The sequence below is a fragment of the Trichomonas vaginalis genome, chromosome II (genome assembly GCF_026262505.1).
Source record: "Trichomonas vaginalis G3 chromosome II, whole genome shotgun sequence".
NCBI lineage: Eukaryota > Parabasalia > Trichomonadida > Trichomonadidae > Trichomonas > Trichomonas vaginalis.
The window spans coordinates 11,761,053-11,787,606 of NC_067204.1; the positions used below are offsets into that span (position 1 = coordinate 11,761,053).

Here is a 26,554-nt window from a genome sequence, read left to right on the forward strand (position 1 = left end):
GCTTCTTAAAATGACTCAAAAAAATTTTATTATAAAATAATATATAATATTAAAAATCCCACAACATTTTTTTACTTTACATAATCGTACTTCCTCGACGATTAATTTCCACTCAATTTCTATCATTGACCGAACTTAGCATGCAACAAAACAACCATGTTTTAAAAAATTATAGATAACGAGATATTTGATACTTAATATCAATAAATTTTGAATGCCCTCTCAAAAATTGAATGGACGTCGGTCAACCCTTAATTTATTTTGAGGTATATGAGATTTCTTGAGACACTTGAAAATAATAATAAACATAAACAAATGTGAAGATGATTATCTACATTAGGCAATAGAATGTAATGCTTTGAACCAACTATTTATAATAATGATAATAAAAATGTTTAGCATTCAGTAATACACGCCATGCATTCATATGGATATTAAATCAAACTTTAGATTTATAAATTAGATGTAATGATAATTAAATAAACAGTAATATATATATTTACAAATGGAAAAACAATCAAACAATATATTTATCTAAACTGAACAGGAAGATTTTGCATCAGACCTCTTGGTTGAACTGTTTGCTTCAGGACTTGTTTCAAATGTCTTAATACTTTAATTAATTCCTCGTAAAGCAAGAAATGTTGGAAAGTTTCCTTCGAAACTCTTTCTTCAGTCAAAATGAAGTTCAATTCTACTTCAAACTCATTCTTTACCATCAATGCAGCAGCAGGGAACTTCGTACACATGTAATCTACGAACCAAATGTGGTCATGGAATGTATAAGCAATGATATCATTAACTTGTGTCTCTTTCAAAAGATATCCGAGTTGTACAGTCATAAATGCAATGGTATGCAATGCTCCTCTTATTATATCATCTGCTTCTTCAGTAATAATGGCTTGGAATAGAGTTTGAGCAGTATTTGACATTTTTCGAACAGAAATATTTGATAAACCATAGAGATGATAGCAAAGAGATGGAACAGCCATTTCTACTGCTTGCAGTTCTGTCATGTACTTCTCCTGGTTTGTGTTTTTGGTAATGAAAAAGCTAGTGCGCTTTGGTTGCGAAATAATGAAATATTCAACTTTGAAACATGAGCGAAGAAGCGTTTTGAAGTGTTCTCCGCTGTTGAATGATATCAATCTGAGTGCATCATGCACAGATGCTGATCCGCGAAGGTAAAATTGAAAAGTATCTAAAATGGTCTTAATTAATTGGACTTGTTGAACGCGGCTGCTTGTAATTTGTGGTGGTACTGAATGATAATCACTCAGGAATGATAATGTGTCCATTAAATATTGGACAAGATAAGAAGATTGGAAAAATATGATTCTAATGGCAAAATATTGGTTGGAAATCTCTTCTAACTCTGCCATAGCTTTCATTCTTGATTCATGGACTGTTTCATGAATAACATGAGATGCAATTTTATTAAATTTCTGAACATAGTAGTTATGTAAGGATATTTCCTTGCCGTCTATAGTAATGAGTCGGATTTCATCTGGTTCTTTTGTTCCAGAATCTCTTTGAACAATCTTATGTCTTTTTGCGTTTTCAACTGAGTTTGAGAGCCTCCAGTATAAGTCTGTACCTGTTTCGAATGTGTAAAGAGCGTGATATAAGCCATCAACGCATATAATAATTCTATGTGGTTTGTATTCTGGATATAATCTAAAAGTTTCTGGTGTTTCGTGGTCTGAATCAATCTCCATGATATCCCATAGCTTGCAGAATGGTTCTGGGACTACTTTCGCGTTAAGATCGTAGATATATAAATGTAAATCTGTGATAACAATAAACTGTAGGGAATTTTTGAAAGAACAACCAACGACATCATAGTAAATCACATGGTCATAGAACTCGTTACCAAAAAGTTGCTTAATTTGTGTTCCCCATCGAGTACGACGGCCACTTTCATCCATGTCTGTTTTAAATTAAAAAAAAAATTCAAAACAACTTTTTTTATTTAAAAAAATACTTTATTGGATACTCATTAGCCAACGTTTTTTTTTATGAAAAAAAATTTTCTGAGAAAGCAGAAATAGCAACAATTTCTGTTCAATGTTTATCGCAAATGCTGATGATCCTGTAGGACAAGCAGTTTGCGCTCTCATTGAAAAGGCAGTTCCTTCAAATCAGTCCTTGAAGGAAGAAGAATTTGATTACTATGTCGAAGATTTACAAGATCAAATCATCACACACTTCAACTATCATCGAATTCAAGAAGTTCCTGAGTTTATCGACTCAATGTTGAGTACAACTATGTCAGGTGCTAAGACAGATGATAAGAAGAGGCGATATGCGGCCGCAGTATGTTTAGCAACTCTTATTAGCCTGTTTCCCTTCGACGATCTAATCCCGCAATTCGAGCCCATCATCATGCAACTTCTACGGCCTGGATTCAAAAGACTCGTCGTCGTTGGCGCTAAAGTTGTAGGATATCTTGGTGGCCTTACAGGACAAAACAGAAATCACTTAATTAAGATCCTCGCCGAAAAGAACGCCGCTCTGTTGTCTGCTCCTAACCAAAGACCAGAAAATCTTTTCACAGCCGCGATTATTCTCAAAGAAGTCGCGACTGCCGCGCCAGAACACATATTCGTCCTCACATCGCAATACTTCATCAAAATGATATACTGTGGGTTATACTCACATGATTCAAATGTGAGAGATATCTGTGTAGATATAGTCGAAACTCTATTTACATCACAGGCAGCGTCTGTTGGCGTATTCTTCTTAACTGATATCCTTGAGAAGATGCGCTATCAGTCTGTTGAAAGACTCTCGAGAGAAAAGAATGATGATGACTTAATTTCATGTTTTAAGCTTCTTCAAATCCTTCTCCGTCAAAGACCATACATCGACCCTGATCTTACAGCAAGATATTTGATTCCAACTTGCTCAAGACTTGTTACATCTCCAAATTTCGAAATAATGAATTACGCAATCGTTACAATCATGTTCCTTCACGAAAGCGAGATTTACGTTACAGATCCTTACGTCATACAAACGATTATGAAGCAATTATTCGATGTTACATTAAAATACGGAAAAATGATCGAACCTTTATTTACAAAAGTCATTCACACATATCCAGAATATGTTCGAAAAGAATTACAGCAATTAATTGACTGGTTTGGAGTCTTTATGACCACATTACCTAAAAATGCATCATTTATTTTAGTTTTCCAATTAGTTGTTGCATCAATTGACGTTGTTACAGATCAGAAACAGCTTTCCCACCTTCTCGAGCTTGTAAATCAACTCATGTCCAATTCATCGATGCCAACTCCGATTCACATGCTTCTACAGTCTCTCAACCAGCATCATCCCAACTGGGATCGCGAACTACACAACTACAAGAAGTTCTTGGTCCGTTTAATCCACGAGGAAATGGGTGGTCCGTATCAAAGATGGGAAGTCACTGTTATTTCACTTAACGCTATCGACCAACTTAACGACTTGAGTTATCCGGATGCTGTTGTCCTCCATTCTTTGGTTATGGCCTTAATAAATTCTCCAGATTGGCAAGTAAGAGAAAGAGTGGCCTCTTCTGCCCTCCATCTCTTCAAGAACCATATAGATAAGATGCCGCTCGAGACGATGATGAAATTGGTCGACCTCGCTGTTTATGATTCCGTCAGATCTGTCAGAAAGAAATCACTTTTCGCCTTCAAACCAAATGTGTATAAATATTTGGCCCAACCTGAGATCATTTGGAAGTTCTCCAGACTCATTTACGATGAATCATTCGGAGTTAGGAAGCACGCCATTGAAATCCTTGGCGCATTGGTACCTAGAACATCAGCATCCATCCTCCGTGAACTCCTTTTGACCACATTGAGACAACTTCCCAACAAATATAATCCAATTATTCCTCCCCACATTTCTGACATATTCCCTGAGCTTATCTCTGCTTCTGAGCCTATCATATACTTGTACGCCGATGCAATTTTCCAGAGATTCCTCAAAATGTTGAATGAAAGGTTTAGTCAAACAACATTCAAGGATCCATCATTAGTTTATATGAACAGCGCCCAACTTAGAGATATTGATGGCTCATTGATCAAGTCTCTTTCCCATTTGAACGAACTTTGCCCTGATATTGTCTTATCCGGACCAGTTATCAACGTTCTCTCCAAAGTTCTTGCACTTCCTGTCCACCCATGGACCAAAGCTCATGCTCTTAAAGCTTTAAGATGCATCGCCCAAGGCGAATATGATATCTCATTTGTATGGAGGGATCATTTCAATTTAATTGAGTCAGTCATCAAGATTATTAGAGAGAATGCATCTCTTAAGCTTGTTACTCTCTCATTGAAGCTCCTTGGTTCAATTTCCGCTTGTTCAATGCCAACAATGTTGAATCCAAGCTCCAGGAAGAACATTTTCATATTCAGAAGCTTCTTCTCAGGATTAAATGAGTTCAAGAACTTCTTTATTAAGAGATATTTCACAGAATTATTAGATATCCTTTCCGAACCAATGATTGATACAAAGCGCGAGACAATTGCAGGCGTTTTGACCCAATTGTTCGTTGCTGATCCCGATTCCGTCGCAAATTATTTGACTCCATTCTTTAATGTCTTCTTGCCGATGTTCCCCAACACTTCCATCTCAACCCTGAGGAAGTTCTTCGACTACCTGACCGTTATCGTTAAATTGGCCGGTCGAATGATTTCACCTCACGCAACGAGTGTTTTCGTTGCCATTGAAAATCACTGGCAGCAACAATTAACTGTTGAAGGTTCTCATGTTATTTCCGCTCTTATTGAAGCAACACATGGACAATGCGACTCAATTCTTCACTTGGTTGTTCCAATCTGTTTCCAATTGATCAGATTCAAGAAACAAGGCCATTCCGAGCTATTCAGGTTGTTAAGAGCCGCTGCAGATTACACACCAAGTTATTTGAAGACAATTATCGAAGGAATTGCAGAATTGGCCCAATCTCCTGAGACACAAGACAATGTATTAGATCTCTGCGTCAAAACATTGTCATTCATCGTTGACCAATGCGATTGTTCCGAACATTTGGCCACAATCAAGAGATGTGCCATGAAAGTCAAAGCAAACTCCGCCAAATACAGAGAACGTGCCATAAACATCGTCGAAGCCATCGATGGCCGTGTAGAACAAGACGACGATACAACAGAAGTAGATGATGATTTCGAAAAACGTCCAACACCTCCTGTTGTTGATTCCGTTGTTGCTGCTGATATTGCAACATGGATGCAACTTCCAGAAGAGCTCAACGACGATTCCTTGGCCAAATGGTACAGAGAACTCGAAACAAGACTGATAAACATTGCTCCTTCACCTGTTGTCAGAGCTTTGGTACCTTTGAATGACTTCCCAGGTCTTCTTCCAAGTTTCTCCTTCACTTTCGCCTTCTTAACAACATGGCAGAACCTTTCTCGGCCACAAAAAGGCGAAATCACTGTTCTTTTGAACCAAATTTTCAAGTGCGAGTCGATTCCAACGTGGATTGCCAAACAATTCACAAATCTCGCTGAGTTTTCCGTTCTCAGTGAAATCGACATCAGACTTGACTTCGCAGCATTGATTCCTTTCTGCGAGAACCATCAATTCTACGCCAAGGCTCTTTTCTTCCTTGATTACGCTCCATCAACATTTCCATTCACAAAATTGATCCATTTGAATTCGATTTGCGGCAGAAAACTCGAAGCTCGAGCTCTTGCAAAGCGATATTCACAAGACATAGATCATAATTTGTGGATGGAATTAGGAGAATGGGATAATGCTATTGCATGTATCAACAAATCACTTGATCCATCTCGATTCATTTATCCACAAGTGATTTGCAAAGCTGCAACAGAAGATTGGGATGGAATTCTTAAACTAAGAGATTCTTTCTATGATCTTCCTTTGCACGACAAAGTTGATCTTGCAAAGTATTTCATGATGGCAGCTGTTTACATGGGTGAAGATGAAACAGCTGAGGAATTCTTCCAAATGTCAAATGGCTTCACAACAGATGACCAAATAATGAGAGCGCAAATGTTGATAAGAAACAACAAATTGGATGCAGCTCTTCAAGCAATAAGAACAGGATGGAGATATTTGGCATCTTCTGTTTCAGCCATTGAGAAATGCAACAAAAACTTGTTACAAGATTATTCCCTACAAGCACAACAACTTTTGGAATTAGGAGAAGTTATTGATTGTCTTAAAGATCCAAGTGAAATCGAGAATATTAACAATGTTTGGCTTGGAAGACTCCATTTGATACAGAACAGTCCTGACAGACAAAAAGAACTCTACAAGATAAGATCATTAGTTCCTAATTTACCTCATTTCGATGCTTTGATGTTAGATACAATTTCTTATTATATATGGCTCGGACAAAGAGATGTCGCAATCAGATTAGTCGACGTTTTCTTCCCAGATGAAAACTCTCCACACGCACAATACGTTCAACTCGAGTTATCAGGAAGAGAAGAGAAAATCAATGAAATGCTCGAGTTGGCAACAACTTGCAATAACCAAGAATTGTCAAGTAGATTGTTGCAATTGATTGGTAACATTAGAATGAAATCTGCTTCGAAATTGGATGATTTCAAGAAGGTTTCTGAACATTATTTGAACGCAAACAAATCATATGAAAAGATAGGAAATATCTTTATAATTATTGCTCATGCAGGTGGCGGAATTGATGCAGCTAAAACAGGTGTTGTTGCATTAGGAAAATCAATAAAGATGAAACCTGTAAAACAGAATTTGTTTGCAAACCAATTATTCGGCGCTTTAGTCAATTTCGGACAAGAAAAACAAGTCGCAGATGCTGTTGCTGAAGCCATGAATGAATTAAGTCCACAATCATTGGCAACAATTTATTCAACAGCCTTCCATTTGTTACTAAATCCATCAGAGAATATAAGAGACGTTGCAGCACAAATTTGCTTCAAACTCGTTTCTTCGCATCCTCAATACGTCGGATTCCAGTTATTAATGATGGAATCTAAGCATTGGGACATAGACGCATTGGAACAGATGTATGATAAGATGCAGATGGAATATCCAGTCATCTTTTCTCATGTTTCTTTGATTTACAAGGAACTTTTGAAGATGTCAAACATTTTATACATTGTTTATCAGACATCAATTGAAGAAGCAAATCAATTGTTCAAAGCTGGCGACAACAAAGGAGCTTTGGACAAATTGATGGCTTTCTTGAAACTGTTGAATGATCCAAACAAAACAGTCCATGATACCCAATTCTTTTCCGGATATGCAACACAGTTACAAAAGGTTTTGCAAGAGATACAAAACAAAGGAAAGATCGAAGAAGAAGACTTCGCAACTCTTTACAATATTAGGAAGTCTCTTCAGAAGAGATTCCAGTCACTTAGAGTTATCAGACTTAGTTCTATTTCCCCAAGATTGGAGCAACAAACGAACTGGGAACTCAAGTTACTTGGATCTCATTCTCTCCAGAAAAACGGCGTGAAAATCGGAAAATTCTCCCATTCTGTTGGAAATCATGAACACGGAATGCACCTGACATTGATAGGAACCGATGGTAAAAGATACAACTATCAGTTGAGAAGGAACTTGAAGAAAGTCAGGTCATTGGCAACAGAACAATTGGTCGACGCTTTGACACCGATTTTGGATGATATACATCACATTAATCATGGATCAATCATCCAATTGAGTGGAAATTTGTATTTGTTCGAAGTACCGAAAGGACAAGCTTCAATGTACGAAATGATCACTGTCTATGAGCAAAGCAAAGGAAGAATCATCGACGCTGAGCAGGCATCAATAAAGAAGTGGTACAACGTCGATTACAGCCAATTAAGTGTCGAAGACAGAGTCAATGCTTTGAAGAATGTCAGAAAATACTTCGAAGGAAACGAACTCAGCAGAGCTATTTTGGTTACTTCAAAGGATGCGGACGCGTGGGCATATAGAACATCCCACTTCTCTTCATCACTTGGAGCAATGTCTGCTTTGGCTTTCATGTTGGGATCAGTTGATCACTCTCCACAACAGTTTTTGATCGATAAAATTACAGGAAACGTGACATTCAGTTCATTTGCAGGCGGAAGCCGTAAACAGAGTGTTCCTTTCAGATTGACACCACAGCTTTCGAATGCTTTGGGAAGATGCCAGTACAGTGGACCTTTCTCGAGCTATTTCACGCAGACAATGAAGGATATCAGGAAGAGAGCAATTTCTCTCGCTCCTGTACTTCAGTTCTTCATTGCAGACCCGCCTTTCACAAAGCCAAAGATTCCTCACAGCTTCATGAAACAACTTGGTGTCGAAATTCCTGTGGAAGAGAATCAGACACAAGAAGAAAAAGAAATTGACGAAGAAATCAATGACATCTACGCAAGACTAGTAGGAACTGATGTATCTCTTGAAACAGAACTTCAGCAACTGATTGAATCTGCTACTGATATTAATAATATCGCAAAAATGCCACCAAGTTGGTATCCATGGTGGTAAAAAATACAATTTTTTATATAAATTTGTTTTCATTATTTTTACGTGTAAATTTCTCAATTCTCTCAATTTTTGAGAGTCAAACGGGAAAAAATATGAAAACAAGTTTATATATGTATATTTTTTATAGAATATTAAATTTATCTTTCTATTAATAATTATCTAAAATTTTTAAACAAAAATCTTGAAAGTCATTAGAAATTCTAGATTGATTTTTCAGAAATAGTAGTATTTGGTTCATAGAGTTATATTATTGTAGAAAGAAGCTCTATTAAGACTATTTCATAAATAGTTAGTTCACATCGCAATTTATTATCTCAAATAAAGAAGCAATTCAGATTCACACACTATCCATATAAGAAACAATAAATACGTGGTTGAGGTGGTATTGCTTCTTTTATAATTTATAATAAATTTTATCAGATTTCATTATTATATTTCTATTTCTTGCTTTGAGATTCAGTAATTGATTTCATATCTTATAAATGATGTATCTAAATTGATATTTATTTATTTGAAGAAATGGGAATAGAAAAAAAGAAATTTGTTGAAAAATAAGATAAATAACAAGATTTATAAATGTAATAACAAAATATATTTTGGAATTTAAGCTGATGTGAATATTGGCTTCGTGAAAATTGTGATTAATGAAGCAATTTCCATAATTGTGCCAGAAACAATATAAACAATTCCTAAATATTTGGATGATGGAGGGAAGTCACCTTTTGTCGTCAGTATAATGGATTTCTTTCCATTAAAGGAGCTGACGTTGTAGTTATTCATCACTGAAATTGTTACATTTCCTGGTTCGACATATCCTTTTCCTTGAGCAATGCCGTAGAGTCTTCTGAAGTTAGGAAAAGCTGCCGTATCCATCCACATAGAAAATCTGTTCAATGTGTTGCTATTTGGCCATGAAGGAGTATCCTCGAGCCATTTATGACCTTTGTAAAGTGAATTTAATGACTTTACTTTGATTCCTGTCTGTTGAACATCGGATAATTCTAATGTTTTAAATTCTTTGACATCGAAAGTATCATTAAAAAATGAAATTGCATGAAGACCACAAGGTAAAATCCAATTGTTTGGTGATGGATCGTCGCCATTTGATCTGTATGGATAACAAGATTTCATATCGTCAAATCGAACGTATTTTCCCATAAGCTGATCATCTGAGCGAGAGCGAACTGATTTCCAATGGTTCTGGTAAAAGTTTGTTAATTCGAACATAACTGCGATTGGATAAGACATTCTTTGAGGAATGTTTAAAATAAATTCGCAAACGTTGCCTATTTCACAAATGTTACTATAATCTTTCTTGACTTCTATTGCAGAATCTTTTGCAAAGAGGAGAACTGCTCCAATAACGAGACAAATAAGCCCAATTGGTGTAAAAACAACAATATACAAGTTAGGACTGAGAACTAAACGCTTCATTGGAAGTTTTTGTTCAAGAAATGCATGCTGATTTTCTCCAATTAGAGGATCTTCCATTGATGAAAAAAAAATTGTTCAAAAATTTTTTTGTTGTGCTTCTTCTGGGATTATAGAATTGAGATTTAGCTTAGTGGTTGAAATTTATTGGGTAGTTCTTGCCACAGTATATATGTGTGTACATAAAATTGCGGAAATTTATATAAATATGTCAGATTTATATCAGATTTAACTTAATATCAAAATAGGACTATATAAATATAGAGTGTGTGTTTATATTGTTATATGATGCATATTTTCACGATCTAACTGCAGAAATCGAATTGGCGGAGCCTGAAGAATCAGATTACGCAAGTTAAATTGGTTTTGAACGCTTATATAGGGATAAAATGAGACTTTATGAGGTGTGTTGTATAAATATGGTTTTTGCGATAATATGTCATGAGATCAGAATACGAAGTCAGTATATATGTGTTTTTGTCACAGGTTTCTATGTGGTAATAGCCTTGCAGAGTCTGTAAAAGACTTAGGTACACGAAATAAGTTATTTAAGCACGAAAAATATAAAATAGATAGTATGTCAAGCAGCTTCTCTCATAATCTCTCTAGTGACACATAAATCTCTCAAGCGAACATTAGAAAATTTATGTGTCACTTTTAAGGGGCCAAAAATTTTTCAAGATTTTTTTCAAAATTACATAAAATATGAGAAAAAAGCAGGTAAAAAGATGATATTTAATGATATTATATACGGTACGAAGGGATTCCTTAGCATAAAATTAATTCCTTGAGAAAATTTGAATACGGTAACAATAATCATGAATTTGCCATAGTGATAAAGATAAAATGTAAAGCTGTAGTACTCTATTATGATGAGCAAATCGATAGCCAAGTTAAAACATCTTTATTTCTTATTTTTGTAAAGATATTTTATTTGCGTATAATTAGGGTTATGAAATAACGCCATCAATCAAATAAAATAGAATTCGAAGTAGAAGAGGAAAATCTTGAAAACAAAATTAAAAGTAGTATATGAGAGCGGGTCGTGTGACTTTTTTTGTAAACGTAAGAATTCATACAATATTGAACGATTTTGTATCATTTTTTTTAACATATGAAGTAAAAAATGTATGATTCTTACGGTTTTTATTCTTACGTTTTTGAATAAATCAAGATTTAAAAATGTTCAAAATTGTAAGACATTTACACTCAACCCATACATAATGAAATAAACACATTAAAAAAATTGACATTAATTAAAAAATAATTTATTTTTTTTATTCTTACATAAATGAGCGGAACAAGATTCATGACTGTGAATCAATTAATGGATAAACTTTCACCAATTCTCACCCAGGTTAAACAAGTAGACGTTTATTTTGATGATTACATAGAAAGTTTTATAAAGGTAAGTTTAATATTAAAAGGTAAGTTTAATATTAAAACCTATTGCTTTTGCATTTGATGGTAAATTAATCGAAAATTCAAAAATTTGGGAATTAATTCCGGATATTGAATTTATAACAAATATTAAGGATAAATGGTTTAAACAACAAAACCACCTCACTAAAGTTCTTTGTAGATTAATGATTAAAACTGAGGAAAAAGAATTTAACGAGTTTAAATATCATCCATGTAAAATTTTAGAACTTGGTAACAAAAAACTTCAGAAAAAATTAAACGATAGACTATCAAAATATAGAGTCGAAAGAATAAATAAACTCGCTATTGGTAATGATGAAGAAGAATTTGATGAGTTCAACATAGAACTTTAAGAAACTAATGATTATTTGAATTTATGAAATTAATTATTTGATTCATGTCTTACATTTTTGAATATTTTATTTTTTTATTTTGTATGAAATGAGTGTCAAAACTAACAGCGTTAAAAAATTGGGATTCACAAATGAGGAAATAAAGGATATATTAGAGGAGGCGGGTTATGAGGTTGATAAATATTATTTAAGAAATTGTCAAAAATTTGCGGAGTTTTTAAATGAGTTTGATTATGATGGGAAAATGAATAAAGATGATGTTATAAATTTCTTATATCCCACTTCTAAAAAAGAAAAACCTAAAGAACCTGATGTTTTCCCTGAATATTATGAAGAACGGATTAAAGATGATGAATATGATGAAATTGAAAGACTGGAAAAAATAAGAGATGAAATAGATGAAAAAATTAAGGAATTAAGAGAAGTTGAAAAATATAATGAAAATGAAGTAGAGGGTTTAATGAATATCCCAGCTTCAGAATCAGAAGTTCAGAAATCTCATGAAGAAAGATATAAAAATTATGTCTCTGAATCAACACAAAATTTATTAGATGGTGAAATAGATGAAACACTTTCAGAAGAAGGAACTAAATTTATTCGTAAACATAAGTTACAATTTATTGATAATGAAGAATACCCTTGTATATTACTTTCACCACCTTTAGATTCTGAGAAATTCAAAAAAGCTCTTAAAAACGTGACATATGCAACTAATACGATTAAGAAAGAAGATCATGATATTTACACAAATTATTATTTAAATAAATGCACGGGTGTTGATAAAGTTTTTGATTTATTAGATAAAATATCAAAAGAAACCATTGGAACTATAAAATTTTGTGTGATTGTGGTTTCATTATTGAAGATACCAATAATGTTTCATATGAAAGAACAGCACCGAAGGAAGATGAAGTTGAAAGGTCTATACCATTCGTTATTAAGAACATAAAAGATATGAAAACTTATAAGCATTATATTTATTCATTTATTTCAGAAAAAATGGAAGCAACCCATAAAACATCTTCTCATCATTTTATAGCTATTCATACATTCCTTTTCAAAGTTGTGAAATTAAATAAGACAGGAATTAGATTTAATGTATCAGGGTACGCATTCTTGAGTAAATTAAAATGTATTCGTCACGTCGCCGATGATAAAAATTTATGTATTCTTAATTCATTTTATGGGCTTTAAAAAATAAAGTTTATTTTTATTTATTTTTTTAATTTTTTTTCTTACATAAATGAACAAAAACGGAACAGCTAAAATGAATGATAATCAAATTAGAGCAGAAGGTAGAAGGTTATTTAAACGCTTCTATAACATTCCTGATGGTGTTAATCCTAAAACTCGTAGAAGCTATTTAAATGAAGCAATAGATGCATATGAAGGGTTTGACATTTCATCAGAAAGTGAGAGATTAGCGAGAATGTTAAATGTTAATATTGATTTCTATTATTGTGATCCTCAACCAGAAGACGTGGACATAAATAAGGTAGACTTTCCATTAGTGGAATCAATAATGATAGATCCAGAATTTGAAACAGTAAATATTTTATTAACACAGAGTCCATGTGGAAAACTTCACGCTGACAGAATAACAGACGTAGAAGCACTCACCGGCTATAAAGTTTGTCCATATTGTAAAGAAGAAGTTTATTCTATCCGCGATGATCCAAAAAGGAAAAACCAAAGAAGATTTTTAAAGCATTGTGAGAAATGTAAAGAAAATAATGGAAGATTAATTCAAGACGTTCAATTGCAAAAGATACAGCAACCATATGCACCACATATTACGAAACAGAAGATATATCAGTGGTTATTAGCTCACAATTTGCAGGAATATTATCAACCAACAAGATATTATATTACTTTTGACTTTGAAACATTAGAGACTAAAGAAGAATTACAACTTTCTGAGTGTGCAACTTTGAACGCTTACTTAAAACCATTCATGGTATCATCAACGGTTAAATTAAACGATAAAACATATACGAGGAATTTTTGCTTAACTTCGAGTGATTCTTTTATTTCTGATTGGATTGAGTTTTTATTTTCAACCTGTTCATTAGTTGTTGAATCAAATATGAGTCAATACAATGAATTATTGAAGTCGCAAACATTAAATGAAAAACAGAAGGAAGCATTTAAAGAACTTCTAAATGAGGAATTCAATAAAGTGAATATCATAGGTTTTAATTCGGGAAAGTTTGATTTAAATTTAATTCTTCATGATTTAAACACTGCAAAATGGAAAATAAAATCAATGCTGGGTTCATCTTCACAATTTAAGCAAATCATTGTAAAGAAAACAAACGTTCCATATGAATTGAGATTTATTGACATCAGAAATTATATAGCGGGTGGGACATTAGACCAATTCACTCAAGATTTCGGAAACAATAAATCACGTGTTAAATCCTTTTTCCCTTATCAATTCATCACATGGGAGAATTATGAAGAAGAATTATATAAAGTGGAACCATTCACGAAAGATTCATTTTATTCAGCATTAACTCAAGAAACTATATCAGATAGTGATTATCAAATATATCTCAATGATGCTAAAAAATTTAAGAATAGATTAGAATATTTATTCATTATTGCAATAAAGATGTTGAAATTATGATTAACCAATTGATAAAATTATTGAAGAAACATTTGTTTATAAAATTGACATGCTTCATAATCTTTCTTTATCATCGAATGCTTCAATGATTCGTTACGCTTTAGCATATAAAAACTTTAATCCTAATGAAAACTATCTTGAGGAAGAGATAGAATCAAGTTTTGAATTAACGAAAAAGTATTGGAATATAAATTGAATCATATAAGAAACAAGATGAAAAAGCAGAAGGGATAGTAAAAATAATGTTTCAATGGATGATTTTCAATACTATCACGATTTAATCCTTTCATCTAAATGCAAAATGTGCGGTAAAGCGTTTACATATGCAAATAAACCAACATTGGATAGAATCGATAATGAAAAACACATACCAAAGAAAATTGTCAGTTAATGTGTTGTTATTGCATATCGTGAAATCAAATAAAGATGAAGATGTTCAACGTTTAAGAATCAATTTAAGAAATTATGCATTAAAAAATAATTTACCAATGACTTTAGATTCAGTTGAAGCTTATCACATTCTCCGTAATGGAATTACTGGTGGTTTATCAAATGTTCAACATCGTGTTAATCTTAAAGGAATCACGCACATTAATAAACTTTCATATAATCCAGAACTAAAACTGTATCAAATGAGGACACTTCCAACATCATGACTCATTTCGTTGGTGTTGATTTTAATTCATTATATCCTTCATCATTTTCATCTAATCCTCATGATTTCATTCAATATACTGACCATAAAATGTATATGCGGGAAGATTGAATGGTGTTATCATTTGTGATACAGCAACAAAGAAAGCAAAAGCAATGGGAATAATTAAGAAGAAAAATACTTTATTCGTGGCTGAAGTAAAGGTCACATTGATGAAAATACATTAATGATTACATAAACTTTTTACCGATAATAAGAAACTTAGATATTATCACAGATGAAAAACAATTGCGGTTTTATGTATAATTACATGAAATCAAACAATCTACGGGTTGACCAGAAACAGAGGAAATTAACTCAGTTAGCATCAACACACAACCAATATCAACCATTTTCTTCTTATTATCTTTGGTATCTAATAGACAGATTTCATTTTATCATTGATGATATTCAATCAATTTTAACATTTACGAAAAACACTTGTTTTAATGAATTTGCGAACAAATTTATGAACGAAAGACAAAAGGCTGAATTAGAAGGAAATAAAGGAAAAAGTTTATTTTGCAAGATTTCACTTAATGGATCATATGGTTACGATGCAATGAATAGACAAAATTACGCAAAGACTAAAATAATGAATGCACAGAAGGCACGCGTTGCATGTATGCCAAATAAGTTTAAAAACATAAGAGAAATAGGTGAGGATACATATCAAGTGATGCTTAAAGATAGATTTTATAGATGTGATACATGTTTACAAGAGGCATTCTTCACTTTAGATAACGCAAAATACTGGTATTTAGTTTTCATTTATGATTTTATGTATAAATGCATGAATGTTAATCGTTTTCATTTCATTGAAGGTGATACTGATTCATCTTATTGGGCAATCGCTGGCGATCCAAGTCTTCCTAACACTCAAGCATTTCAAGCAATTGTTACCGATAAACAATTTTATGATAAAAACATTTTCAAATTCGCACCATTTGATTTCTTCTGTTTTGATGAGAAATTTAAACCTAAATTAAAGAATAAAGCTGAAGAAAAAGCACATGAGAAGAAGTTATTGGGTTTAGCAATTGAGAAACAAGGTGATAACATGGTTGCTTTATGCCCCAAGTGTTATACATCATTTAACGGTTCAATTGATGGAAGTGATTTTAAAAAGATTGCACAAAAAATGAAAGGTGTTAGTTTACGACAAAATAAACAATTAACACCTGAAAATTATTTGGATATAATAAATGATAAAGTGATATTTGATGGTCAAAATATTAATTTACAACTTAAAAACGGGTCAATGACTCGCTTAACAATCGGTAAGACTGCATTAACAGGAGCACACACTAAGGCTGTATGTTGTGAAAATGGATGTTGTATGCCATTTATTTAATACAATTTAAAATTTTATTTTTAATAAAATGCCACAGAAGAGACAAAAGGAACTGTTAATGATGGTTTTGATTCTTGATCAAAGAGGTGAGCACCCTTAAACATTTATTTTATTTTTATATAAATGAAAACGCAGATTTAAAAATTTTTGATTTAGTATTTAATCAAAATTTTCTTAATTATTATGATTTAAAAGCATATCTTCAAAAATATGATAACAATATAACGAACGGTGATGATATGGAATATTATTATCCATATTATAAAAATGAAATTTGAAATATCATGATAAAATAATTTCTAAAATTAAAGACAAAATTAAAAATAATGAATATGCAAAGGGAAAAACTAAATCACAAACTTAAACAATTGAAAGATTTCAAAATAAAGTATTAACAGAAGAAGATATTGATGAATTATATAATTTATATAATCCTGAGCCGCAAAAAACAAAGGTTGCAAAACGCCCAGGTCATTCAGACCAAATGAAGCACAAGCTTTAATTTATGATTCGTTAGTTAAATCATATTCAGCCCGACTTTTAAATGAAGATCAACTTTGGAATTCATCCTTCAACAAAACTCGAAGCGGAAAGTATATAACCTTTAATATCAGTATATTTAAAACAAATGAATAGAATACATCCAGAATTAATGAAGGGGGGAATGAATTCCAAAATCAAAGCAGATAAAATTAAACACTTGCAACACCAAAACCTCCAACAGTAGTACCTCCCCTCCTTCAGTTAATCTTTCATCATTCACTTTATTATATCCATTTCAAACATTAAAGAAGCAAAAAGATTTTAAAAAGGATTTCAAGATATTAAATAAACCAATTGACCCAAAAATTCACCCGTTAAAGGAAAAATTTGGTCGCCCTTCATTTGCACCATATCCATATTCATACGAAATCGATCATCTAGAATATTCAAAAGGAAACGTTACTTATTTATTGCCATTAACATTAACACTAGATATTTATATTGCATTCCAGTGAAAGGGAAAACAGAACAGGAAACAAGAAGAGCTATTCAATACTTACTAGATCATGAAAGAGTAGATAATATAAGGGGTGATGGTGATAAAGGATTTCAGGCAGCTATGGCTCATTATTTCCACAAATTAATTTTTACTTTTCATCCTCTCCATATACGTTTCATAATAAAATAGTTGATGCAGTAATGAGAACTCTTAGAGATGCGTTAGGGGTTAACGGTCAGATATACTGGGATGGAAATCATGACTCCATCATACAGCAGTTAGTATATTATTACAATAATACATGGCATAGAACTATAAACATGAAACCAGTGGAAATGAAAAATGAGATTTCAAAAGAATGGGAATATATTAGAAAACAAATGGAAAGGTTAAATGATGTTAAACGTGAACAAATTAATTCGGGGCTCATGAATTTTAAACAAGGGGATAAAGTTTTGATTCATCTCGATTATGGAAAAACTGATAAATCAATGACAAAAAGAAGACGAAGATTTGACACAATAGCTGAATTTGTTAGATATATTAACGGCAATGCATTAGTTGAAGTTGACAATAAATTAATAGAAATTCCGATTTATTTTATTACTTCATTATATTTAAATATTATTTAATTTTTTTTATTTCGTAAGAAATGAGTGACAACGAAGCAACCAAGAGTCCGGACGATGAATATAAAAAGAAACTAAACAGAATTAAATCAAAAATATGCTATTACAAAAAGAAGCCGCAATGTGGTGGGGTTGAAAACGATCAAGAGAGGAAAGAAATAATCGAAAAATTAGAAACTTATCGTTCAATCATTAAACTGAGTGAAGCAAAAATAAAAGAATTTAATAGAATAAATAAATTGATTGGAAGAGATGAATTTAATAAAGATGAATTTTTAAACTCTATCCAAATTTAATTTTTATTCCTCATCTTCTCGGTTTTCGTGGTTTGTTGTTTTTAATTTGTTCTTGCATCATTTTTATCATTTCCTCCCTTGTTATGATTCGTGGTAAATTTTGAGCTTGTGGGGTATCCATTTATATAAAATTTTGTTATCGTTATGTTATCATTAATGATTTCAGGTTATTCAATAATTATTTATTTTTGAAGAACTGAAGGTGCTACCATGTTACCATGTGCTACCAGGTAATTTAACTTCTCTGAAAAAATGAGACAACATGACATTTTGACAACATCACTGGAGGAAGGCATTTATGATTTATTTTTGAAGAACTGAAGGTGCTACCATGTTACCATGTGCTACCAGGTAATTTAACTTCTCTGAAAAAATGAGACAACATGACATTTTGACAACATCACTGGAGGAAGGCATTTATGATTTATTTTTGAAGAACTGAAGGTGCTACCATGTTACCATGTGCTACCAGGTAATTTAACTTCTCTGAAAAAATGAGACAACATGACATTTTGACAACATCACTGGAGGAAGGCATTTATGATTTATTTTTGAAGAACTGAAGGTGCTACCATGTTACCATGTGCTACCAGGTAATTTAACTTCTCTGAAAAAATGAGACAACATGACATTTTGACAACATCACTGGAGGAAGGCATTCATGATTTATTTTTGAAGAACTGAAGGTGCTACCATGTTACCATGTGCTACCAGGTAATTTAACTTCTCTGAAAAAATGAGACAACATGACATTTTGACAACAGTTCAGGAAATTTGATGCAGTCCAAAAATAAAGTTAGTTTTAAAATTATTTTTATTTTTTTATTCCTATATAAATGACGGCAACAAACAACAACAGCAACTATATCGTTTCTGATGAAAAAGTTATTGATTCATTAGTTGAGGAATTAATTATGACAGAAACTAAAACCCTCAACGAAAGAATTGGTGAAAACATGATTGATTTACACAACTACCTCAAACATGATGGAGGAAGAGGAAGGAAAACTGGTATGGCTTTATTAGTAAATAAAATATCAAATTTAACGATTATAGATGTTGATATCAATAAATCATACGATGATGAACTTAAAGAAACAGTTAGAAAAGACATTTTATCAAAACTTTCGGATAAAGATGTTATCGTTAAAACCGCTTCGGGAGGTCTTCACATTTATTGCAACACTAATTTCTTCTATTCAACCTCGAACAGAATGATTAAATGTTATTCCTGCAATGATTACGATATTGATATAATGACTTCAATGGATGATTCAAAGCGTTCATTAGTAGTTATGGCTGATTCAAGAGTTCGCAAGAATGCAACAGAACCAATCAAAACATACTCATTCATTCGTGGAAGTTATGATTCAACATTAACCAGAACAGTGAATGATATATTAAATGATTTGAATATTAAGGTAAGAGTTGAACAAAAGAACGAAGAAATAAAGACTATCATGAATGAAAACAAAGATGTAAACATTGACGATAAACTAGCTCAAAGCATAGTCGATGGTATCTGTGATTTTGAAGTACATAATGACGGTGGAAACATGAATTTAGAAAAAGAAATAACATTATTCACACTGTTTCAAGCAATTAATTCGTTACCTAATCATTTAATTAATGAAGCATACGATAACGTTTATATAGGGTGTCCAAAGGTGCGTTTAGCACAGCGCTCTATATGAGACTATTAAAGAAGATATATGCTGATTATAAATATATAATAAAAAATATGAATATATGTATATGATGAGTATGTTGTATTTTGGCGCCATGCCGGGATATAAAATGAATTTTGAGACAAGAGGTGGTTTCGCGGGAAATTTTGGCGGGATTTTTTCATTTTTTTAATGAATCATAAAGAAAACATCCTCGCTCTCGCAAAAAAATGCAAAGACTGTAAAAAAATCTACGAGATATTGGTAAAATGCTTCGGTATGGATGCTCCTAGCTATTCCACTGTAACGTATCATGTTAGGATGTATCACTTCATGAACAAAAAGGCGCCATCATAAAAATTGACAAAAAATCGCCGGATCAAAGAAAAATCAAAGCAATTCTTCAAGCGCTAGATGAAGACCCAAGAGCATCACTCAGAAGGATAGAGGAGATGACAAAGATACCACATACAACAGTCAGTTATTATCTGCACAATTATTTGAACTACAAACTAGCGTATACACGTTGGGTTCCGCACAACCTTAATTCAGTTCAAAAAAAATCTAGAGTCCAATCTTCGAAAGAGCTCCTCTCTATATTGGGTGCATATCAATCCAAGAAGTTTCGCTTTTTAGTAACAGGGGACGAGTATTGGTTTCAATATGCAACAGAAGCCAAAATCATGTGGATCCCGAAGGATGAAAATCCGCAAACATTCCCGAAGAAAAAAATTGACACACCAATGATGATGTTGTCGTTTTTTGGGGCGTGAATGGCATCATCGCAATTGATATTCTTCAAAAACCTAATACGATGAATGCTCAGTATCTAATTGACAATGTTCTTACTCAAATTATCAATTCTGATGAGTTTGAGAAATCCAAACAACAAAAACAAAAGTTTGCAATTCATTTTGATAATTCAAGAGTTCACAAAAGTCATAAGGTAATGAATTACTTGGTGGAAAACAATGTCAAAGTTGTTCCAAACCCAATTTATTCACCTGATATTGCACCCTCTGACTTTTATTTATTCGGCACGCTAAAAAAGAGAGCTGAAGGTCGCGAATTCGCGAGTCCAGATGATCTTGAAAATTTTGTAAGAGAGTAATTTGAGCAATTTTCTCATGATGATTTAAAGCGTGTCTTTCAAGCCTGGATCGATCGCTGCGAACGCGTGATTGAATCCAATGGTGATTATATTTAAATAAACTTTATATATATGTAACTTGTTTATTTCTATTCGCAGTATTCAGGTTTGTGCTAAACACACCTTTGGACACCCTATAACTTCTGTAGTTTAACAGAAAATGCAAAAAGTAATTTTGAAAAAGCACGTAATAGATATGCATATTTAATGACTTCTCCATTTGTTTTGGTGAAGATTCTAAAACTATATCAAAAGGAATATTATGATGAATATGTTTTACCTTTATTACGTAAGCCAAAAATAACATTTGATATAAAACTTGATGACTCGTTTTTGATAACAGATATTAGACGCAAGGCTGAAAATCATCAGTATAAAAACAGTTCTGAAGTAATTGAGGATTTATCACGTGTAATCCGTTTTGTAGATTGTGGAAATAAATATTTCATTCAAAAGGACTATAATATCCACGATAAAATGAATCAAATATCATTCGTTCTTCAATCAAACATGAAAGAGTCACTTAAAATGATTAAATTATTTAATGAAGAAGGTAAAACAATAACAGCATGGGATGTACTATTAAATCAATTGTCTTCATTAACCGTTAAGGGTGTTTGCTTTAAATCTGATTCCCTGGATGTTTTCTCAACGTTTCAAGGTTATAAATACAACATTCTCGAAAAACCAGATTACTCAAAAATTGAGATGTTTATGAATTTCATTAAAGAAGTCATTTGTGATAATAACGATGAAGTGTATAAATACCTTCTCGGCTGGATTGCATCAATGATTCAACATCCCGGAATCAAGAATGAAACAGCAATTATTTTGAAAGGACTTCAGGGAACAGGTAAAAACAGATTTACAGACATTATTTCTGAACTTCTCGCCGGTTATTCATGTAAAAACATTACTGAAATAGGTGAGCTAACGGGTAATTTCAATTCAGTAGTTGAGAATAAAATGTTTCTTGTACTTAATGAACTCAAGAATGTAGGTGAAGATAGACTCGCAAACTTCAACGCTTTGAAATCAATTATAACGGATAATGAGATTAGAATTAATGAAAAGAATCAACCCAGAAGAACAGCTCAGAACGTTGCAAACTTCATTTTCGTAACTAATAACGTTTACCCTGTCAAAATTGAAGTTGGAGACAGAAGATATGTAGTTTTAAGAGTTAATGGTAAATTTAAGGGTCAATTTGATTACTTCAAGAATTTGATGAATTCATGCACTAAGGAATTTTATGATAATTTACTAACATATTTTATCAATTACGACCTTTCATCATTTAATGTACGAATCATACCGATGACTGAAGCCAAACAAGATTTAATTGAATTATCATCAAATCCTTTAGATGCATGGATAAATACACATTATGATGAATTGTGTGTAGGTATGATGTGTAAAAATGCTTTATTCTGCAAACCATCAGACATGAAAGACAAGAATTTTCAAATGAGTATTAAGGATAAATGTGATAGGAAACATAGAAGAATAGACGATAAACAAACATGGTGTTATGTTTTGAAAGAAGAAATGAAAGGATTATATAAACAGGTTGAACCAAACGATAATGAGGATTCATTTACTGACGATGAAATACCTGTAAATGAAGCTTTATAAAGTATGATTTGAATTTATTTTTACCTTCCTCCAGTGATGTTGTCAAAATGTCATGTTGTCATCATTTTTAAAAGAAATTAAATTACCTGGTAGCACATGGTAACATGGTAGCACCTTCAGTTCTTCAAAAATAATTCATAAATGCCTTCCTCTCGTGTTGTTGTCAAAACGTCATGGTAACATGGTAGCACCTTCAGTTCTTCAAAAATAATTTATTTTTACCTTCCTCCAGTGATGTTGTCAAAATGTCATGTTGTCACCATTTTTAAAAGAAATTAAATTACCTGGTAGCACATGGTAACATGGTAGCACCTTCAGTTCTTCAAAAATAATTCATAAATGCCTTCCTCTCGTGTTGTTGTCAAAACGTCATGGTAACATGGTAGCACCTTCAGTTCTTCAAAAATAATTTATTTTTACCTTCCTCCAGTGATGTTGTCAAAATGTCATGTTGTCACCATTTTTAAAAGAAATTAAATTACCTGGTAGCACATGGTAACATGGTAGCACCTTCAGTTCTTCAAAAATAATTCATAAATGCCTTCCTCTCGTGTTGTTGTCAAAACGTCATGGTAACATGGTAGCACCTTCAGTTCTTCAAAAATAATTTATTTTTACCTTCCTCCTGAACTGTTGTCAAAATGTCATGTTGTCATCATTTTTAAAAGAAGTTAAATTACCTGGTAGCACATGGTAACATGGTAGCACCGAAATCAAATTTTGTTATCAGTTATTTTATCATCATTTTATTAAGTTCATCTTTAGTTAATAATTTGAATGGATTCGCTAATGTTCCACCTTGAGTCACAACACCTACCCCGGCTAATTGTGAAGAACCTGGGATAAGTACTCCATGAAATGATTTCATTGGTAACATTAATTTAGAAATAGTTGGCTTAATTAATTTTGTCATTTATGATAAAAATAAAATTGCATAATTTAAATTTTTTTCTTTCTCATTTTCTCATCCTGTTTTGGTTTCAGCAACTTTTCAAGTTGTTGTCTTGTCAGTAACTTGAATTTTAACTTTGGATCAAATATTGGGTTTCCATCTTTATCTCTTCCAATAACACCATATGGTAGAATCTTCATTTATACTAAAATAAAAATTTAAATTATACCGTTCACTCTTTTGGAGCTCCTAAAGTTTGTTTCACAAACATTGAGCGTTCATTGAACTCTATACCATGCGAATACAGTCATAAATGGTGGCATGTATTCTTTACTTTGTCCTGTTGTTTGTGTATATCCTGAAACGAAATGTGTATGGTTTCCTTCTCCCTGAGTGTCACTCCAGTAACAATTTATAGCAAACTTAACGTCATCTTTAACATCATATCCTTTACCTTTTGTCATTCCTGACCAATCCCAATATCTATGCTTATGCCAACCCGCTTGAGATGTGCTTAAATCTATGTAGTGACTGTGTGCAGGTAAATTTTCACCTGTAATCGTTTTACTTCCCCCTGTTTCCTTTGATGAGTTTGCACAATACAAAAACCTGTCGACTATTTGTTCCCATGCACCAACACCAAACATTACTTGAGGACCTCTTGCATCCATAGATGTATAAATAGAACCTACTGGGTTCATTAAATCAAACATATGAGATATTATAGGATTGCCTCTTTTGAACTTAAAATATAGTGCAACTATTTCAGGTTTCTTCTGGTTTGTGTCAGAATATTTTTTATAATATAATCTTATGTTTTCAGGGTGGGTAAAATCTTGACTATAATATTTATTTCTGTCATCTGTATAATAATATACTATTCTTTTTTTTTCTATTGCATTATATCTTTTATATCTATAATAATCTAAATATAATGTTAACTTTTTTTCATCTACATGTGGTGTTCTGACATCATCTCCATAGTCATAATAATATGGTGCTGGAGCTGGATTAGGCAATGTCATATCTGCCATTTCATAAACTCTTAAATATTTCTTTTGTTCGTCTCCATATAAGTTTAAGTAACAGTTGTTGTCTAATGGAACTTTAACTTGTGTGCCATCATTCTTTTTATAGCTTACATACATTTCATTGTTATTTTTCGGAATGAGTTTACACCGTGTACCATTTTTTAAGGACTGTACAAACTGCCATCTAAAATATTTATTTTCTTCATTGACAGAAAAGTCACCAACAATAGTTTCAATATTTTTTGTTGTTCCTATCAAACTTTGGTATATTTCGTTAACATATTCCTTATCTGCCTTCTTCATTAACTCACTAGCCACATATTCCTTATCCGCTTTCTTCTCTAACTCATCGTTAACATAAGTTTTATCCGCTTTAAGGTCTAAACATCCTGAAACCCATCCTGTATCAGCTTTAGTTTTAAAAATCTTCGATGTCCATTCATGATACCATTCAACCCTTTCTTTAATTTCATTATCTTTTTCATCCACATATTCCTTATCTGCCTTCTTCATTAACTCACTAGCCACATATTCCTTATCCGCTTTCTTCATTATGTCATTTAGGAAACCTTTTATGAATTCCTCATTTAAATTAAATCTTCCAATCTTCAAAACTTTAGGAAATGCATTTAATGCGTAATATCTTTGTTCTTCTGGTGGAATTGATGTTATATCATCCGTTATACCTTTAATTTTAGAATTCATAAATAAAATTTCTTTTATATTTGATATCACTGCACCACCTTTGCAAACGAATTCGAAATGGTCATTTTTCAATACTATCTCCAAATCTCCATATTTCAACCTTTGCGTTTGTTCTGCCGTCTTTGAATTATATGCATATATGGCGTATGTAATGGTTTGAAGGACCTGGGTGCTTTGCGCCTTAAGTTGCTGTGGTTGCTGTTGTTTAATCATTTATTATGATTTAAAAATAAATATTTAATCCATTATCTCATCAGCTATTTTTTCTATTTGAAATTGCCATAATATTTCATTCATAAATTCTAAATCACAATCAAATAGGTCAGTTATTCTAAATTTAATATTTGATAAATCTTTTGAATGAAGAATAAATGAATTCCCAGATAATTGAAACGGATATGATAAAGAAAATGTGTTTAAGTTGATGGATAAAATGTTTTGTATTGATGGGTAAGAGTTAGGGTCTAATGTTTGATGTGAAAATCTCATTGGGGTATTAACTTTATCACATTTGATTAAAATGAAATTGGAACCAGTGTCAGAATACAAAACATCCCCAACATCTTTTTCAAAATTTAATATCCCCAACAATGAACGAAGGTGAGGAGTACAAAATTTAATTTTCAGCGGGAATTTAATAAGGTTATTTATTTCATCAAGTTCAAAAAGTTTTTCAGGTTTTGATTTAAAATTTTCTTCATACCATACGATAAATGATTCATTTAAATAACTTAAAATCATATTAATATCCCCCCTCGCGATCACATTATTTATATACATATCATACGTTTTTTCATGGTCATCTTTAATAAATGATATATAATCTGAAGGGTCTAAAAGAATGGGATTAAATTTACCACTCACAGAAACGAGAGTAACATTATAAATTCCGCTAACTGTTAAATTTAATTCACAACTATTATTCGAAATAATATTGATAATTGACATTTTTATTACGATTAAAAATATGGTAAAGCGTTATTTTCCAGTGATAAATAAAACTAGAATAAGATTACCTCAAGAATTCATAAATTCAACGAATAAGAAATTCATTCATGTTATAAATTTTAGTGTTTTCAGAAAATATGAGTCGATGTCATATTCATCATCAGGTTATATTTCACTTCATTCAAATTTAGTTCAATCAAACCCATATAATGACCATTTCATAAGATTTTCAGATGGTATTAAAAATGCAAT

At 32.2% G+C, this 26,554-nt stretch overlaps 7 protein-coding genes and 2 pseudogenes across 9 annotated transcripts, besides 2 other annotated features; 6 read left to right on the forward strand and 3 right to left on the reverse strand.

The window, feature by feature from the left end:
• Positions 1-530: 530 nt before the first annotated feature.
• TVAGG3_0528780 (protein of unknown function, DUF4551 family) lies at positions 531-1,928 on the reverse strand (the record flags this gene model as incomplete). Its single annotated transcript, XM_001583947.1, has 1 exon — positions 531-1,928. The coding sequence occupies one exon, from the start codon at positions 1,926-1,928 to the stop codon at positions 531-533; it is 1,398 nt and encodes a 465-aa protein (XP_001583997.1).
• Positions 1,929-2,067: 139 nt separating this feature from the next.
• TVAGG3_0528790 (protein serine/threonine kinase protein) lies at positions 2,068-8,616 on the forward strand (the record flags this gene model as incomplete). The annotated part of the gene is made up of 1 exon (XM_001583948.2): positions 2,068-8,484. The coding sequence occupies one exon, from the start codon at positions 2,068-2,070 to the stop codon at positions 8,482-8,484; it is 6,417 nt and encodes a 2,138-aa protein (XP_001583998.1).
• A 336-nt stretch (positions 8,617-8,952) lies between these two features.
• On the reverse strand, positions 8,953-9,984 carry TVAGG3_0528800 (aminophospholipid transmembrane transporter protein; the record flags this gene model as incomplete). The annotated part of the gene is made up of 1 exon (XM_001583949.1): positions 9,088-9,975. The coding sequence occupies one exon, from the start codon at positions 9,973-9,975 to the stop codon at positions 9,088-9,090; it is 888 nt and encodes a 295-aa protein (XP_001583999.1).
• Positions 9,985-11,691: 1,707 nt separating this feature from the next.
• Positions 11,692-26,554: part of a mobile genetic element that runs on past the window's edge.
• Positions 12,020-12,884, forward strand: TVAGG3_0528820 (annotated as a pseudogene). The gene has a single exon. A coding segment is annotated over exon 1 (865 nt).
• Positions 12,934-13,647, forward strand: TVAGG3_0528830 (uncharacterized protein; the record flags this gene model as incomplete). Its single annotated transcript, XM_051237535.1, has 1 exon — positions 12,934-13,647. A coding segment is annotated over one exon (714 nt), but the record flags the coding sequence as incomplete, so codon positions are not given.
• Positions 15,285-16,161, forward strand: TVAGG3_0528840 (DNA/RNA polymerases family; the record flags this gene model as incomplete). The annotated part of the gene is made up of 1 exon (XM_051237536.1): positions 15,285-16,161. A coding segment is annotated over one exon (877 nt), but the record flags the coding sequence as incomplete, so codon positions are not given.
• Positions 19,928-21,228: a mobile genetic element.
• TVAGG3_0528860 lies at positions 20,024-21,148 on the forward strand (annotated as a pseudogene). The gene has a single exon. A coding segment is annotated over exon 1 (1,125 nt).
• On the forward strand, positions 21,299-22,726 carry TVAGG3_0528870 (uncharacterized protein; the record flags this gene model as incomplete). The annotated part of the gene is made up of 1 exon (XM_051237537.1): positions 21,299-22,726. The coding sequence occupies one exon, from the start codon at positions 21,299-21,301 to the stop codon at positions 22,724-22,726; it is 1,428 nt and encodes a 475-aa protein (XP_051095361.1).
• Positions 24,207-25,567, reverse strand: TVAGG3_0528880 (phage tail repeat-like family; the record flags this gene model as incomplete). The annotated part of the gene is made up of 1 exon (XM_051237538.1): positions 24,207-25,567. A coding segment is annotated over one exon (1,361 nt), but the record flags the coding sequence as incomplete, so codon positions are not given.